General features: G+C 45.8%; 1 protein-coding gene across 2 annotated transcripts in view; it reads left to right on the top strand.

Moving 5' to 3' along the window:
- The first annotated feature begins 3,345 nt into the window (after positions 1-3,345).
- Positions 3,346-16,975, top strand: part of abl1 (ABL proto-oncogene 1, non-receptor tyrosine kinase) — a 108,451-nt gene continuing 94,821 nt past the window's right edge. For both annotated transcript variants that reach the window (XM_004916676.4, XM_004916675.4), the window contains exon 1: positions 3,346-4,346. In XM_004916676.4, the coding sequence (XP_004916733.1) occupies positions 4,211-4,346 (136 nt within the window). In that variant the 5' untranslated portion in view covers positions 3,346-4,210. The remainder of the gene's footprint in view (positions 4,347-16,975) is intronic.

The raw sequence follows: 16,975 nt of genomic DNA, 5'->3' as shown, positions 1-16,975 counted from the left end.
CCACCGGCGAAAATGTAAGTCGCCGGTGGGATGGCACACGCGGCGGCGCGATTTCAGCAAATTTGCCGCGGGCGACTAATCTCCCCGTGTGCCAGAGCCCTAAAATACACATAGATACAATTATCAGTAAATGATCAGCATTGTCTTTTTTAGTAGCCATGACAAGTTACTGCTACTAGTAGCTCCATGTGTCTTCACCCACAGGCAAATAATTAAACAATAAAAAAAAAAAAAGCGATGACCAACTGAAAAGTTGCTAATAGGAGGCTTTTTTTTTTAAATAACATACTAAATGTGAACTACCTCTCTTTAATTGGGTGGTTAATAGTGTTGAGCGAATCTGTCCCTTTGTCTTTTTTGAGGCGACTATGCCCTTTTTTGACGCCAATGATGAAATGCACAACTTTGCTGTGAATCCACGCCTGGCGAAAAAATTCACTCATCGCTAGTGGTTAACTATTAGTGTGTTACAGAATGCCCTATTCCTAGCAACTTGGTTTCCATTATTTATTTTTTTAAAGTTTTTGCCTCCTGATTCTTCCAGTTTTTAAATGGGGGTCAATGACCCCCACAGCCAAAAACAATTGCTCTGTGAGGCTACAAGCCTTTATATTGATCAGATACATAATTATACATACATTTCAGCTAAGTAGATATAATGGTTGTACAAACTCTGAATAAACATGACATTATGCATTGAAACATGCGTGCAGTGTGCGTGCAGTGTGCGAGATCCCAAGTGGGGCGTTGTGGAGGTAATGTATATTCTCTGATAGAAACCTTTATATACAGTATAGCCATGGGAAGGGGGAGGGTGGAGTACCCCTGTGGGAAGAAAAATAGTAGATTTCTAAAGACCCTCATCTATCTTCATCTAGATCCAACCAGTCACCCCAAACTTTATGGAATGTCTCTATGCAGTTCCTTCTCATGTATGTTAGCTTGTACAAAGTGGGGACGCTTTAGAGATTAGATTTGTCCAGAATGGTATTGTGGGTCCAGAGTCAGACTGGATTATGGCTATGGGTTTTTTTTTTTGCATGCATTAGTAGAGTTGATAGAAGTTCAATTGGATAAACTGAAGTACTTGCTTCCACAAATGCTGTATCATGGGGACAAGTCCAGACCAAATGAAAGTAGTATGCCCAGAGGGTCTGAAGCCTGTCTGTTCTTACCTATATGGACTGAGTATAGTGCTGCGGTGTCCCCTCAGAGTAGAGCAGTACTATACTCAGTGTTTTCCGGGTTAAGGCAGGATAACTGAATGCTCTCAGTCAGAGCTCACTGAAGGTGCGTCTTACCTGTCCCAGCATGCAGACCGTACCCCACAATCTTATTGTTAATTTTTATTACTTCTCTCTCTCTCATTCAAGCCTTAAATGAGAGATAAGACCCTAGCAACCAGATAGCTGCTAAAATACCAAACTAGAGAGCTTCTAAACAAAAAGCTAAATACTTGAAAACCCATAAAAAATGAAGACCAATTGCAAAATGTCTACATCATACTTAAAATTAATTTAAAGGCGAACTACCCCTTTAAGAGTAGTAATCATTCCCAGAACTAAAGCTTAATTTTCAGATTCTGTGAAACAAGGATTACTTATCTGCTACAAAGTGAACCAGGCAGGAGGTGTTTGCTACAGGGTGGGGGCAGGGCCGCCATCAGAAATCATGGGGCCCATCACAACAAAACTTTCTGCCCCCCCCTCATCTTACACCCCTCCCATCAGTACAAAGGACACACAGACATTGGTAGCCTTGGCCCCCTAAAACATTGGTAGCCAGGGTTATGTTTTGCATTGGTGCCAGGGCAGGGACCTCCTAAAACATTGCTAGCCAGCCCAGGGCCCCCTAAAACCCGGTGGTGACCACCTGGGGAGTCAGGCAGGGGGAGCGCTGGCAAGGGTCTGGTCTGGGCCGCAGGGGCCCCCACTAGGGCTGGGGCTCACCGAGATTTTTCTCGGTGTCCCGGCGGCCCAGTCCGACCCTGGATGGCGGCCCTGAAGTGAGGGAATGTGTGTGGAGTAACATAAAGTGTGAAATCCAAGTGCACAAGTCTGGTCTTTGGATTGAGTCTGTGAGTCAAGAAACCAGACCGTGGCTCTTCTAGTGGTCTGCATTAGTGATATGGTGGTGAGGGGACAGCACTGGGGTTGGTGCCCCTGTATGGAACAAATCTTTAATTGGCGTCGCCCATCTCCTCCCTGTGGATCAAGGGGAAAAGGGACAATGTACAATATTGTATAAATGAGCTGCCGGTTGCCCGAAGTTGCCTCTTAAGGCAACTTCGGCAAATCGCGGCGCCGCGTATACCATCCCACCAGAGATTTACATTCTAGCTGGTGGGATGGCATTGCGTGGAGATTAGTCGCCTGCGACAACGAAGATTTGTTGCGCGGTGACTAATCTCCCCGTGTGTCTCTGCCCTAAGGCTCAGAGTGGGCTGTGTGTGGATAGTGCTATAAATGATAAACACTGGCAATGGTGTAAGCACAAGTATCAGTGCAAGCAAGTAGTGGCATCGCTTCTCCACAGTGAGCTGCCTCTGGGTCGCTAGCACCCAAATAATTCCATCAGCTGTACCTGACTGACCTGACTGAACTGCTCTGTGTTCCTTTCACCTAAAATATAAAGTGACTGGCTATGTGGAAGGGACAGTTTACACCGCCATAGAACGCTGCTGTATACTGGGCCTGTTTGGCTCTTTGTAAACTTAAAATGCCAAAGATGGCTACCTCCTTTGTGTGGTATCTGAACAGGTTTCATTGACTATTAAACATAATCAGATTTCAAGCATCCCAGTTATGCGCTAAATTGCACTTTCCTGTAGCAACTACTACATATCTATCTTTGCAGTCATATATAACTGGTGCTGTTGCGCTTAGTAACTAGGGTGATCCAGTTCAGTGTGGGACTGGCCCACAGGGATACCAGGAAAATCCCCAGTGGGTGCAGGTGTCAGTGGGCCCTCCTGCTTCTAGCCGTTTTGCTTATTTTTCTATGGAAACAAAGCAACTAAATATATAGAAACATAGATTATAGTATGTAGAGATAAAACTAGGAAAATATAGAGTAAGAAATTGATGAAAAATTGTTTGGAAACTGGGCCCAAGTTCTAAGGTTTTTTTGGTGGGCCCCTGCTATCCCAGCCCCACACTGATCCAGTTTAATATTATGGTACCAAGCCCAAGAGTTCTTGAAGGAAAACACGTTTATAAGTCACATTTTCATTTTATTATTTTAGAAACTGGGCTCCCAGACTCCACAAAGAGCCAACTATGTGGTAACCACAACTATCCATCAAAGCAAAAATACATTTTGCCACTTTGGTTCTTGTGCGAAACTGCGCAGGCGCCGGGTGTCACCCGGAAGTGACGCCTCGTACGTCACGGCGTCTCCCAGGGCAGCAGGAGCGGCGGCCAGGGCCTATCATGGCGGCGGATAGGGTTGAATCTCCTGGCCGCTGAGTGTGAGGGGACCCGCTCCGTCCTGTCCCCTCCGGTTGGGGGGCGGCGTCCCGGTAGGCTCTGCATGCAAGGCCGGAGCGGGGGAGGGAGTGAAGAGGTCGCACCATTGCCAGTCATTCCGGAACGTCTTAAAGGAGCCGCTTCCCTATTTGGGGTCACTGTGGTTCCCTGCTTGGGGTGATGACCAAGGAAGGGAAAGCGGGGCTGCTGTAAAGGGACTGCCGTAAAGGGACTGCCGTAAAGGGACTGCTGTAAAGGGACAGTGACACTAACCCCCCCCCCCATCACTTCCTACTACTTGAATCATTTGTACCCAGTGCAGCCTGCAGGGGGGGCTACAGCTGGGGGTATGAACATCACTTGTTAGCCTTAAGGGGCCTGAGCTAAACCTATGCAACAACTGACTCTCAATGCAATATCTTATTATTTTATATTTTTAATTATTTTTAACCCCTTATGTTTGCATGAAACCTGCACCTTGCTGTCCTGACTCAAACACTATTGACTTGTTCTAATTAAAACCCCTTTGTGGCTGTCTGGTTAAAGTAACCTGCCCCGCCACATCCGACTACCAAAGAGACTTCAGCAAGAGCAGAGCTTCCCCTTTCCTCTCGCTGCATTGCTGGGCGCCATTTAGGCAACTTTGACCGCTTCCTCAGACAATCGTCTTAAAGAACTCAACTGCTCTTTTTATATCTCTATATATACGTATATTTGTATTTGCCGAGAGTCCCGTTCATCCTATGGGGCAGCAGCCTGGAAAAGTGCTCGGGGACCAAAGGAGGCCAAGCCTGCCTGTCTTACCCTTCATTAAAGGAGGGGGGAAGAAGGACTCTGCCAAACATGCCGGGCCGCACTGTAACGTGTTTGTGGAACATGGTAAGCAAATAACCGTAAGCTGAATTCTGACATATTTGTATTACAGCAGGTATGGGATCTGTTATCCAGAATGCTAGATAGGGGATCTTTCTGTATTTTAGATTCCCGTGCCTTAAGTCTGCTAAAAAAAATCAAACGTAACACTGTTTAATTACTACAGAGAAAAGGAAATCACTTTAAACATTTTGCTTATAATGAAGTCTATGAAAGATGGGCTTTCTGTAATTCGGAGCTTTCGGGGTTTCAGGGTAACAGACCCCCGTACCTGTACTGTATTTCTTACCCATTTCATTGGATCTTCACCACACCCAAGAAAACACATTTTCTTCTTTCAACCATTATGTATGTATGTATATCTTTATTTATAAAGCGCTACTTATGTACGCAGCGCTGTACAGTAGAATACATTAATACAAACAGGGGGTTAAAGATAATGGATAAATACAAAGTACAACAATAAATACAAGGTACAGTTGCAATAAGAGTCAGAAACAAGATGAACGAGGTCCCTGCCCCTTGGAGCTTACACTCTATAAGCCTTCTGGCTACTAATGAGCTACAACTCCAAGCATCTGTATACATCCGTCATATTGTCAAAGGCACCCAGAGGTGGCTGTACGTAGGTCCCCTAGGCCCCCCTGTTGCTGTTGGATGTGTGTAGACAGTTACCCCTCTTGTCCATGTACGGACTGTACATGGATAAGAGGGGTAACTGCCCCTCAACTTTGCTGCAGGATTTAACTGCAAATGTTGGGCTGGGGGAATTCTTATTTTTCTATCGGACCCTTGGGTGTCTGTATAGGGATACAGCCCTTCTACTAGCCCTTCTTAACCTTGGGTGCTGTGATGTTTCTGCACTGCATGTCCCAGCATGCTTTAGTATTTATATATGTTGAAGAATTCTGGGACTTGTAGTCCAGCAACTTCTGGGGACTCGTGGGCTTTAGCCTCTGCCAGAGACTACTATTGGCGTTTTTTTGGGGGGGCTAGTGAATATTAGCAACAACAAATATCTACTTAGATGTATCAGGAACTTGTTGAAGAATTTTGGTTTTGGTTGTTCTACCTGTTTCCTCTTTCCTTGATATTTATTATCTGTAATTATGTTCAGGCAGAACTGTATAGGTGTTGTATACCAGTGCCCGAGGGTGGTCTACTGAGCGCTTTTAAAATGTATGTTATAATTAAATGGCACCTTTTATAGAAAATTTGTCGCCTAACAGAACCTACACTCTGTGTGGGGGAAATGGTAGTGTTTTTCAGGAATATGCCCCAGCCGAGTGCTGTGCCCTTTGCGCCAAGAGCCCCCTCCTATTGCGGGCAGCCTGAGTGCCGACACACAGACTGGATTTTAAAGCTGAAATCCGCTCCATGTGTGTATGCCCAGGCCAATGCAGTGGCTCCAGGTGCAGACACACAAGACTTCATTTATGAGTGGAGGGGCTGCGTCATGTGACCTTAAGGTCCCCATACACATTGAGATTCGCTCACTTGGCGAGATCACCAAGCGAGCGGATCTTCACCCAATATCCCCACCTATGGGTGGGCGATATCGGGGAGCGTGTAGGTGAAAAAAAAAAATTCAATCGTTTGGTCTTGGGGCCAAACGATCAAATTATATTGACGGCAATGGGGCAGTCGGTTTGGGGACCGCATCAACGAGCCGATGCGGTCCCTGATCCGACTGAATTTTCTAACCTGGCTGATCGATATCTGGCCAATTTTAGGCCAGATATCGGTCAGGCAGGCCCCTTGTTTCTGCACCTACACGGGCCGATAAGCTGCCGAATCGGTCCAAGGGACCAATATCGGTAGCTACTATCGGCCCGTGTATGGGGACCTTAGCCTAGCATTTGGAAATTGGGCTGGGAAGGTCACTCATAAAGTGCATGTGTGTTTTTGTCCAACATGGCCTTCCACACCTAAAGTGGGCTTCCAGTGTAGAGGGCACAGCACACTGTGGGGTTCTATGTTTCCCTCATTCGGAGTGTGAGTTCTAGTAGGCAACTGCTCCACACAGGGAAAAACTTTTTTTGCGATAGGCGCCCTTTAAAACACTAAGTGGCTTCCTCCCTCCCCATTTTTTTCCTTCATCATGTCTCTGTATTATCAAATCTGTATACAAAGGGTTGTGTAGCAAAAAAAACAGGTACAGGATGGGATCTGTCACCCAGAATGTTCTGGACCTGGGATTTTCCAGATTTATATAGGTGGCCATACATGGACCTCAGCAATCTTCTCCCAATATGTCTACCTAAGGTGGGTGATATCGTGCTAATTCAGGCGTTTGGCCCTAGGGCCAAATGATCAAATGAAACCGATGGGCATAGGTGCCGGCGGACCGAGGACCGTATTGACAATCAATGCGGTTCCCGATCTGACGGAAAATCAAACCTGCCCGATCGAGGTCTGACCAGTTTAAGGGCAAATCTTGGTCGGGGGTGCCTATACACGGGCAGATAAGCTGCTGAATTGGTCTAATCGGCATCTAAATCTGCCCGTGTATGGCCGCCTTTAGTTCCCATGAAGTAGAAGTTACTTTCTAATTATGACAGAGGAAGTGGCATTGGCGGTTTCGGATGCCGTACCTGTATAGCGCTGGAGTTGTACTGCAGAACTTCCCATTCGCTATCTGTTTACCCAGGAAGACAGTTGCATAACAAAGCAATATTTCCTCCTCTGTCAAGATCTGTTCTGCCAAGTCACATTTCCCTCCACGGCCGACGACAGCGCGCTCTTGGCTCTGAGCAAACCCACCCAAAATCCAATGAAATCCCGCACTTTATTTTATTGCCGTCTGTGTCAAGGTGGAAATCGATTTCAGACGGGAGGATGAAGATGACAAAGTGATAATAACTACAGCTTGTCAGCCGTGAATAACACAATTGTGACGAGTTGTCCATTGAGCGGGGAAGATATGCGAGCGAAATGCATGCCTTTCCCCCGTTGTGAGCAAAGCGATGAAATATACGCCGGCGTATTATCAAACACATTTATATGTGGCCTTTGTCAATTTAACCGCTGCCGAGCTCCTTGGGTTCAATTTATCTCTTGCACACACTCGCTCTGTTTGTATTGTTGGGCAGGCTTTTTATTCCTTCAAGTACTTTTGAAAGTTACGCTTTCCCTTATGTACCGAAAGTTAAAGGGGAACTGCACCCACATATTTTTGTCCCAAGTGCCTTCCCACTCTCCATTAACCATATAGTTCTAAAGGGATTTGTCAGTGCTGTTTCCATTAAACGCAGTATTTGGTGATCCCTGCCTGTTCACTGCTGGTTCTGATTTTTGAAACAATGTAGCGGACGCCAGTCCGTCAGGTCCGTTAATTAGCTGGCTGCTGCTGCATTGTAGCTTTTAAATCTATGTTGGCTGAAGGTGCCCATACACCTTAAGATCCGCTCGCTTGGCAATGTCGACAAGCGAGCGGATCTTCTCCTGATATCCCCCCACCTACGGGTGGGCCATATTGGGAGAATCCAGGCTAATTCGATAGTTTGACCCTGGGGCCAAACATCAAATTATTACGGCGGGTATAGGCAAAGTTGGTCCGGGGACCGCATCAACGAGCCAATGCGGTCCCCGATCCGACTAGATTTTTTAACCTGCCCGATCGAGATCTGGCCAATTTCAGGGCAGATATCGGTTGGGCAGGCCCGTCAGTAGTGCCCATACACGGGCCAATTAGATGCCGAATCGTTCTAACGGACCGATTTCAGCAACTAGAATTGGCCCGTGTATGGGGACCTTTAGTCTGTTAGATTATGGTGTACTGGTGGTAAAGTCTGGCTGCAACTACTGTAAAGGAATTAGGGCTCCACAGGACTGTACCATTTTAATTAAATCTGGCCCCCCATGTAACGTTAATGATGGTGACCAGTAGTCATGTCTGCTGCATAGGTAGGCTTTTGATTGGAGAGATGTGTACTTGTTGTTATCCTTTATAATATTTTAGTGTCTCTATGGAAGCCCTAGTGGTCATGAATAGAAACTGCATTTGGCATCCTGGCGCTTGGATTGCCCAAACTTTGAAAGAGCCGCCGTGTTGGTTGGTAGCCATTGTCCATTCATTGGAATAGCAAGTGTTTTCATGGTCGATACATATGTACCTGACCCACATCTGTAGTAGGTTTACTTTTACCACCCAACCCGAGGATCTACACAACAGAAGCAACGTCACCATGGACCGGATGTCACTCTAGCAGCGGATCTGCCAGGTTAAGGGAGAAACTTGCTTGAACGTCAGGATGGGAGGGCTAAGACCCACAGCTAGACCGCTTACCCAGGTAGGGTACCCACGTGCCCTACCCGAATTTCGACCACTTTGTTGTTCCTCTGTGGGTGCCCAACCCACTGCCGGTCCCTACTGGGACTTGGTTGGAATCCTGCATTCTAACACACCCATAATATTATGTGCACCTTTGAGCTATTGCCTCTTTAAAGTGCAGAGTGATAAATTCCTTTCTCTCACCTTCGCTAAGAAAAAAAAGTACATTTTTAGAGCTTCCTGTGTCAGGTTTGGCCACTTTTCAACCAAACAGGAAAAAAAAAAAAAAGTTGATATTTTTGCAAAGCTGAAAGCGTTCGGCCTATTAATGCTAAGTCAATAGCAGAAATGGGCAGCCCACCCCCATACACAGATTTATTTCAACTTGTAGGCACTTTGCATTGATTCCCTAATTGGCTTCAGTTCACTCACACAAAATTAACGACAGTTTACGAAATGACAGATGAGAAAAAGAAAGCGACGCGTTTGTGAACAAAACCGATAAAAAGATGGAGACTGGTGGGAAGCTTTTGTGGCTTTTGGGGTCTTGCTATAGATTTTGTGTGTGTTTAGCAGGAATAAGTCCAGGTAATTGCACGTCTCACACCTGCCCATTAAGCCGTTTTCTCCTGACATGTGAATTGGCCCTGCCATAAACTAATTCCCTGCAAAAAACCAAAACAGCAATTTAGGAAAATAAATACCTTTTTAAATTTTAGAGAAAATATGCCTTCTCTTTAATCAGGCTTTATCTCACTTCAATACCCTTAAAGGGACATGGTTGACAAGATACTGTTTGCCTTGTGTTGTATGTAGGTGCCTGCCCCTCCAACATCCCATTCCCAAACCCCAAAGGGATTAATATGCAGTTGCCCCTCCCTTTGCTGCTATAACAGCTCCTACTCTTCTGAGAAGGTTCCTACTAGGTGTTGGTGGGCTTTGCTTCCATTCATCTACAACAGGATTAGCATTAGTGAGGTTGGGCCCCAGGCCTTGCTTGCAGTCGGGGTTCCAATTCATCCTGCAGGGGTTCAGTGGTTAAGGCAGTGATCCCCAACCAGTGACTCCGGGGCAACATGTTGCTCCCCAACCCCTTGGATGTTGCTCTCAGTGCCCCCAAACCAGGGAGTTATTTTTGAATTCCTGACTTGGGGGCAAGTTTAGGTTGAATAAAAACAAGATTTCCTACCAAATAAAGCCCCTGTAAGCTGATAGTGTGCATAGAGGCTGCCTAATAGCCAATCACAGCCCTTATTGGGCTCCTCCATGAACTTTTATGGTGCTTGTGTTGCTCTCCAAGTCTTTCTAACGAGTTAGAAAGGTTGGGGACCCCTGGGTTAAGGTCAGGGCTCTGGCAAGTCAGGGTTTTCAAGTTCCATCTTAGCAACCGGTTATGTGGTACTTGGCTTTGTGCTTGGCGGCCATTATTGTGCTGGAACAGAAAAGAACCTTCCCCAAATTGTTCCGCAAAGGAACAAAGCATGGAATTGTTCAGAATGCCATTGTAGCCTTTAGCCATTAAGGTTTGCTGTCATCAGTCAGTCATCTCGTGTCCTTCAAAGGCGATATGGAGACTGGGGTGAAGGAGCCATACACTGAAAGACCTTGCTAAACAAGTGGATCTTTCCCTGAAGGTGGGACATATCGGATTGATCAATCAAATCACATTGACTGGATATAGCCCATCAGGGGAAGGGCCCCAAGCAAGAACTGATAAGCTGCCATCCCGTATATGGCAACCGGAATCTGGTGCTATGGTTATGGTTTGGTTCTTGTAGTAGTAGTTGATCCAGTTTATCCATACAGTTGTCTTCATACTGGGACAGAGGCCAACTTTGATCCGATTATAAAGTGGGGGGGGGGGGCGTTTAATGGCATTGATATAATTGAATCCACATTTGTTTAGAGAATATAACCTGGCATTAAGCAAGAGGTGATGTTGGTTGGAGTCTCTAACCATCGCCAATGTGTTGCCTGTTCAGACTGCCTAGCAGATCCTGTGAGAAGCCCACAATCCTCTGGGCTAGGGCTCAGGGCAGACTGACACAGTTAGCTTTAGTTACCCTTTAATGGGTTTATAATAATGAATACTGGGTTCTTTTCGGCCTAGAGTAGAAATGAATACCTAGCACCACTAGGAGTAGGTTTCTGTGCCTTTATACAAGCCCCTTATGCCCCTGGCTGCAAGGCTGCCCCCTACAGTATTGATGTTCTTAGGGAAGAGAATCTGTTGTGTATGATACAACCTACTACTAAGTTGCATTTTCTGACAATGGGCACTTTAAATTCTCTCGGCACGGCTAGCGGCAAATCATTGTTTTCCTGCAACATCAAGGGCTTTCCTTCCGTAAAGTTCAGACAAAAAGGAATGAGAATATAGCGTATCGCTGCTGCCTCAGCTTCCAGATCTTACAGTCAGCCCTCGCTGGCGCTTTGATAGTGTGGGTGCCGGTCCTTTGTTCCCAGTGCCACCCGCCTGGGAGAGGGGTGCAGTGACAGCCAGGCTTTCGCTTTGATGGGGAAGTGTTTTGCATTACTTCTGCACATACATTAAAGCTTTAGGTACACTCCGCAATGGGCTTAAATTGGCACGATTATCATGTACTTACCCCAGCATATTTCATTTCCACTGGGAAAACCTGCTCTGTTTTGAATATTTGCTCTCATTATTTTAAATTGACAGTAGAGTATGGCATGCTTAGATGATTCTCTGTTTATTCATAGTTAAATCTACGGGTGTGAGCTGCCATGTTGTTTCCCTTAGACAGTACAGTATGGGGGTACAGCTTATTGTGTGCCCAGAACATTCCTTCTCTGTATATTTGTATTTATACATATGGGAGGGAGGTGCCATAGTGTTTCCCTTAGACAGTACAGTATGGGGGTACAGCTTATTGTGTGCCCAGAACATTCCTTCTCTGTATATTTGTATTTATACATATGGGAGGGAGGTGCCATAGTGTTTCCCTTAGACAGTACAGTATGGGGGTACAGCTTATTGTGTGCCCAGAACATTCCTTCTCTGTATATTTGTATTTATACATATGGGAGGGAGGTGCCATAGTGTTTCCCTTAGACAGTACAGTATGGGGGTACAGCTTATTGTGTGCCCAGAACATTCCTTCTCTGTATATTTGTATTTATACATATGGGAGGGAGGTGCCATAGTGTTTCCCTTAGACAGTACAGTATGGGGGTACAGCTTATTGTGTGCCCAGAACATTCCTTCTCTGTATATTTGTATTTATACATATGGGAGGGAGGTGCCATAGTGTTTCCCTTAGACAGTACAGTATGGGGGTACAGCTTATTGTGTGCCCAGAACATTCCTTCTCTGTATATTTGTATTTATACATATGGGTAGGAGGTGCCATTGTGTTTCCCTTAGACAGTACAGTATGGGGGTACAGCTTATTGTGTGCCCAGAACATTCCTTCTCTGTATATTTGTATTTATACATATGGGAGGGAGGTGCCATAGTGTTTCCCTTAGACAGTACAGTATGGGGGTACAGCTTATTGTGTGCCCAGAACATTCCTTCTCTGTATATTTGTATTTATACATATGGGAGGGAGGTGCCATAGTGTTTCCCTTAGACAGTACAGTATGGGGGTACAGCTTATTGTGTGCCCAGAACATTCCTTCTCTGTATATTTGTATTTATACATATGGGTGCAGTGTAACTGATGGGACTGTGTATCTGTTGTCTGACCCACCTGCACAGTGAGATTAAAGGACACAATCCAACAATTTCTACTGGTGATTGTATGTTTGGAAAGGGCTAATCGCTGCTTTTTGTCCACAAAAGCAAGGGGCTTTTGAAGAAAGAAACGTGTTTAATAATCCATGGAGTTTGCCGTGACAGCCTGGTTTGATGCTGTTTAATCTCTTGCTCAGGCACTCCGAGTCCTGGGCTCTTTTATGTACGTGTAGAAATGAAACAGATTTTGGAACGATGCACAGACAGAAGGCTGGTTATTGGGTTGGATCCTTTCCATGCTGGAACATATGACAGTGTAGGATTTTGCTTTTTTTGTTTTTTCTTTTACTGTGTGAGTGGCCAAAATGCTTGAAACAGCGTTTTCATTGTCAAATTTTTCTGAGGCTTATTCATTTGGCCCAGTCGTGTAGGGTATCCGGATCAAGGGCCATCCTTCCCTCACAACATGGTTGTAGACATATGAAAACGGGCTGAATTGGCCATTCAAGGATATCTAAGACGTCGGAGAGGTGTACCCCCTAATGTTGCTCTACTTGATGCTCCCCTTCCCCCCAAAACAAGGCTTTGAGCCCCTATTGGACATCCCCCCTCAACCTAGACTTTAAACCCCTAATGGAGATCCCCCATTAACCAAGACTTTAATTCCCAATTGGAGATCTCCCCTCAACCAAGACATTAAGCCCCTATTGGAGATCCCCCATTCACCAAGGCTTTGATTCCCAATTGGAGATCCCCCCCTCAACCAAGTCATTAAGCCCCTATTGGAGATCCCCCATTCACCAAGGCTTTGATTCCCAATTGGAGATCCCCCCTCTACCAAGACATAAAGCCCCTATTGGAGATCCCCCATTAACCAAGGCTTTGATTCCCAATAGGAGATCCCCCATTAACCAAGGCTTTGATTCCCAATTAGAAATCACCCCTCAACCAAGACATTAAGCCCCTATTGGAGATCCCCCATTAACCAAGGCTTTGATTCCCAATTGGAGATCCCCCATCAACAAAGGGTTTGTGCCATTATTGGAGGTCTAACAGTTTGAGAACCACTGATTTAGCCTATAGAGCTAAAGGGTGGTATGAGGGGTGGGCCAACAATGGCTGCTATTCTTAGATTCAGTTGGATATTAAAATAAAGGTGGACACATACAGGCTGACCAATACAGTAGGACACCTTCATATTATTTCAGCCACCTGAACGACAGGAGGATCACAAGGCCTCAGGGATGCGCCTTGATTGCTTGATTATCGGTCTAAACCGCCCCATAACTGGGCAATTATGGGCAAGTATGGCCAAACTGCCTTACCAGATCTGGGTATGTATGGCCAACGATAGGACTAGGAATTTTTTCCCTGCAGTCTTCTTGAAACCTCTCCCTCAATTTTCAGTTGACTTCATTGAGAACTGCCCAGCATGACTAGTAGAGGTCTTGGTTGTCAGGTAAGTTATCCTGCTGTGGACCCCTGTTCAGGGCATATCTGGCAGATCTGTCAATGCGATGAGACATCTGCAGTTTTGGGCTAGCTGAAATATACTGGTAAACACCCCATAAGCCTTAGGGAGCAGGTTGGAGGTGGGCTTCTAAACGTTAGGGGACCAGCTATGGTCGTGGCTGGTTTAACACTGGGCAGGTTAGCGTTTGTGCTGCTTGACAATTAGTTGACCCATACGTATGGATGTGCCTCTGTGTATATTTGCCCCTCGGTTGTAATTTGTCCTCATGTTGTAATAGTAGTCTAATTGTAGTCTAAGTAGCACTTATGCCTGGAGAGGCAGGAGATAGGTAGGATAGGAGAGGCCGCGTGCTTTCCGCCATGTTGCTTCCCCAGTACATGATCTGTAATGTGTCACTCGCCTCTGTGGAACTGGAGAGCCCAGCGCTAAGCGATGTTCATTTAGGGTTTATTGTGTGTGGAAATTGCTATTAAGCTGCGCTCCATACGTCTAACTGTGCCTTTTGTACACATTTTGTAATTGAAAATGCATTCGTATTTAGGCATTTTTTCGGCCTCACTGAGCTCAATATTGCTGATGAATCTCTTTTCATTTCTCCAGTGCTGTAAATTATTATTTGGAATGCCATGCCGCGTGTGCGGGAGAGAGAACCTGCTGTGTGGGGTTTTGGGTGGGATAATGCCAACTTCAGGGTCCTAACTAGATTGTAAGTCATGTAACTCGGCGTCTCTTCCATACTTCTTAAGTTGCCGTGGTCTTTGCCCGTTTTGGCACAGTCTTTTCTCTCAGCTCTCCTAAGGGGTTGTGCCTTAGCACAACTCAGCAGGAACGGCCCCCTAAGTTTGCTCATAGCCTGTATAGAGAGATACCATAAAACTATGGCAGCATAGGGATTCCCCTGTACTAAGCACAATTCAGCAGGAACAGCCCCCTAAGTTTGCTCATAGCCTGTACAGAGAGATACCATAAAACTATGGCAGCATAGGGATTCCCCTGTACTAAGCACAATTCAGCAGGAACAGCCCCCTAAGTTTGATCATAGCCTGTACAGAGAGATACCATAAAACTATGGCAGCATAGGGATTCCCCTGTATTAAGCACAATTCAGCAGGAACAGCCCCCTAAGTTTGCTCATAGCCTGTACAGAGAGATACCATAAAACTATGGCACATAGGGATTCCCCTGTACTAAGCACAATTCAGCAGGAACAGCCCCCTAAGTTTGCTCATAGCCTGTACAGAGAGATACCATAAAGCTATGGCACATAGGGATTCCCCTGTACTAAGCACAATTCAGCAGGAACAGCCCCCTAAGTTTGCTCATAACCTGTACAGAGAGATACCATAAAACTATGGCAGCATAGGGATTCCCCTGTACTAAGCACAATTCAGCAGGAACAGCCCCCTAAGTTTGCTCATAGCCTGTACAGAGAGATACCATAAAACTATGGCAGCATAGGGATTCCCCTGTACTAAGCACAATTCAGCAGGAACAGCCCCCTAAGTTTGCTCATAGCCTGTACAGAGAGATATCATAAAACTATGGCACATAGGGATTCCCCTGTACTAAGCACAATTCAGCAGGAACAGCCCCCTAAGTTTGCTCATAGCCTGTACAGAGAGATACCATAAAACTATGGCACATAGGGATTCCCCTGTACTAAGCACAATTCAGCAGGAACAGCCCCCTAAGTTTGCTCATAGCCTGTACAGAGAGATACCATAAAACTATGGTAGCATGGCCTCCTGATTTGTGTAAGAAGCCCAAAAACCTAAAAGTCCTAAAAGTACCCATGCAGAAGCCTTACATGGAAATATTTACTGGCCCCAGGTCATATTGCAGAATATTTGTACTTTGCTGAACATCTGTTGGTAGGAGGAATTTTGCTGACAGCTTGTTGTGAAACTTCTTATTACTGCTTAACTTTTATAGGTTTACATCCAGTATCTCCATGTCCTATCCTTCTCATACCCAACCTCGATGGGTTTGTAGAACCTAGGATGGTCTGGTAGCCATGGGTGGCATTTTACATGGGACTCAATATAAAGAGGCTGGTAGACATGGGTGGCATTTTACATGGGCCTCAATATCAAGAGGCTGGTAGACATGGGTGGCATTTTACATGGGCCTCGATATCAAGAGGCTGGTAGCCATAGGTGGCATTTTACATGGGGCTCAATATCAAGTGGCTGGTAGACGGGTGGCATTTTACATAGGGCTCAATATCAAGAGGCTGGTAGACGGGTGGCATTTTACAAAGGGCTCAATATCAAGAGGCTGGTAGACATGGGTGGCATTTTACAAAGGGCTCAATATCAAGAGGCTGGTAGACATGGGTGGCATTTTACATGGGGCCCAATATCAAGAGGCTGGTAGACAGGTGGCATTTTACATGGGGCCCAATATCAAGAGGCTGGTAGACGAGTGGCATTTTACATGGGGCTCAATATCAAGTGGCTGGTAGGCATGGGTGGCATTTTACATGGGGCTCAATATCAGGAGGCTGGTAGCCATGGGTGGCATTTTACATGGGGCTCAATATCAGGAGGCTGGTAGCCATGGGTGGCATTTTACATGGGCCTCAATATCAAGAGGCTGGTAGACATGGGTGGCATTTTACATGGGCCTTGATATCAAGAGGCTGGTAGACATGGGCGGCATATTACATGGGCCTCAATATCAAGTGGCTGGTAGACATGGGTGGCATTTTACATGGGGCTCAATATCAGGAGGCTGGTAGACATGGGTGGCATTTTACATGGGGCTCAATATCAGGAGGCTGGTAGACATGGGTGGCATTTTACATGGGGCCCAATATCAGGAGGCTGGTAGCCATGGGTGGCATTTTGCATGAGGCTGAGTATCAAGAGGCTGGTAGACATGGGTGGCATTTTACATGGGGCCCAATATCAAGAGGCTGGTAGCCATGGGTGGCATTTTACATGGGGCCCAATATCAAGAGGCTGGTAGCCATGGGCGGCATTTTACATGGGGCCCAATATCAAGAGGCTGGTAGCCATGGGTGGCATTTTACATGGGGCTCGATATCAGGAGGCCGGTAGCTATGGGTGTTATTTCAAACAGGTCTAAATATATTGGCAGATGAGTATTTGTGGGTGGAATTTTTTATACAGCTCTCTGCTTCTCCCCTGAAAGCCTTAATACTTTTAAGAATGTGCCTGCCTCTA

The sequence above is a fragment of the Xenopus tropicalis genome, chromosome 8 (genome assembly GCF_000004195.4).
Source record: "Xenopus tropicalis strain Nigerian chromosome 8, UCB_Xtro_10.0, whole genome shotgun sequence".
In the NCBI taxonomy this organism is placed as follows: domain Eukaryota; kingdom Metazoa; phylum Chordata; class Amphibia; order Anura; family Pipidae; genus Xenopus; species Xenopus tropicalis.
This window is presented reverse-complemented; position numbering and strand designations above follow the sequence as displayed.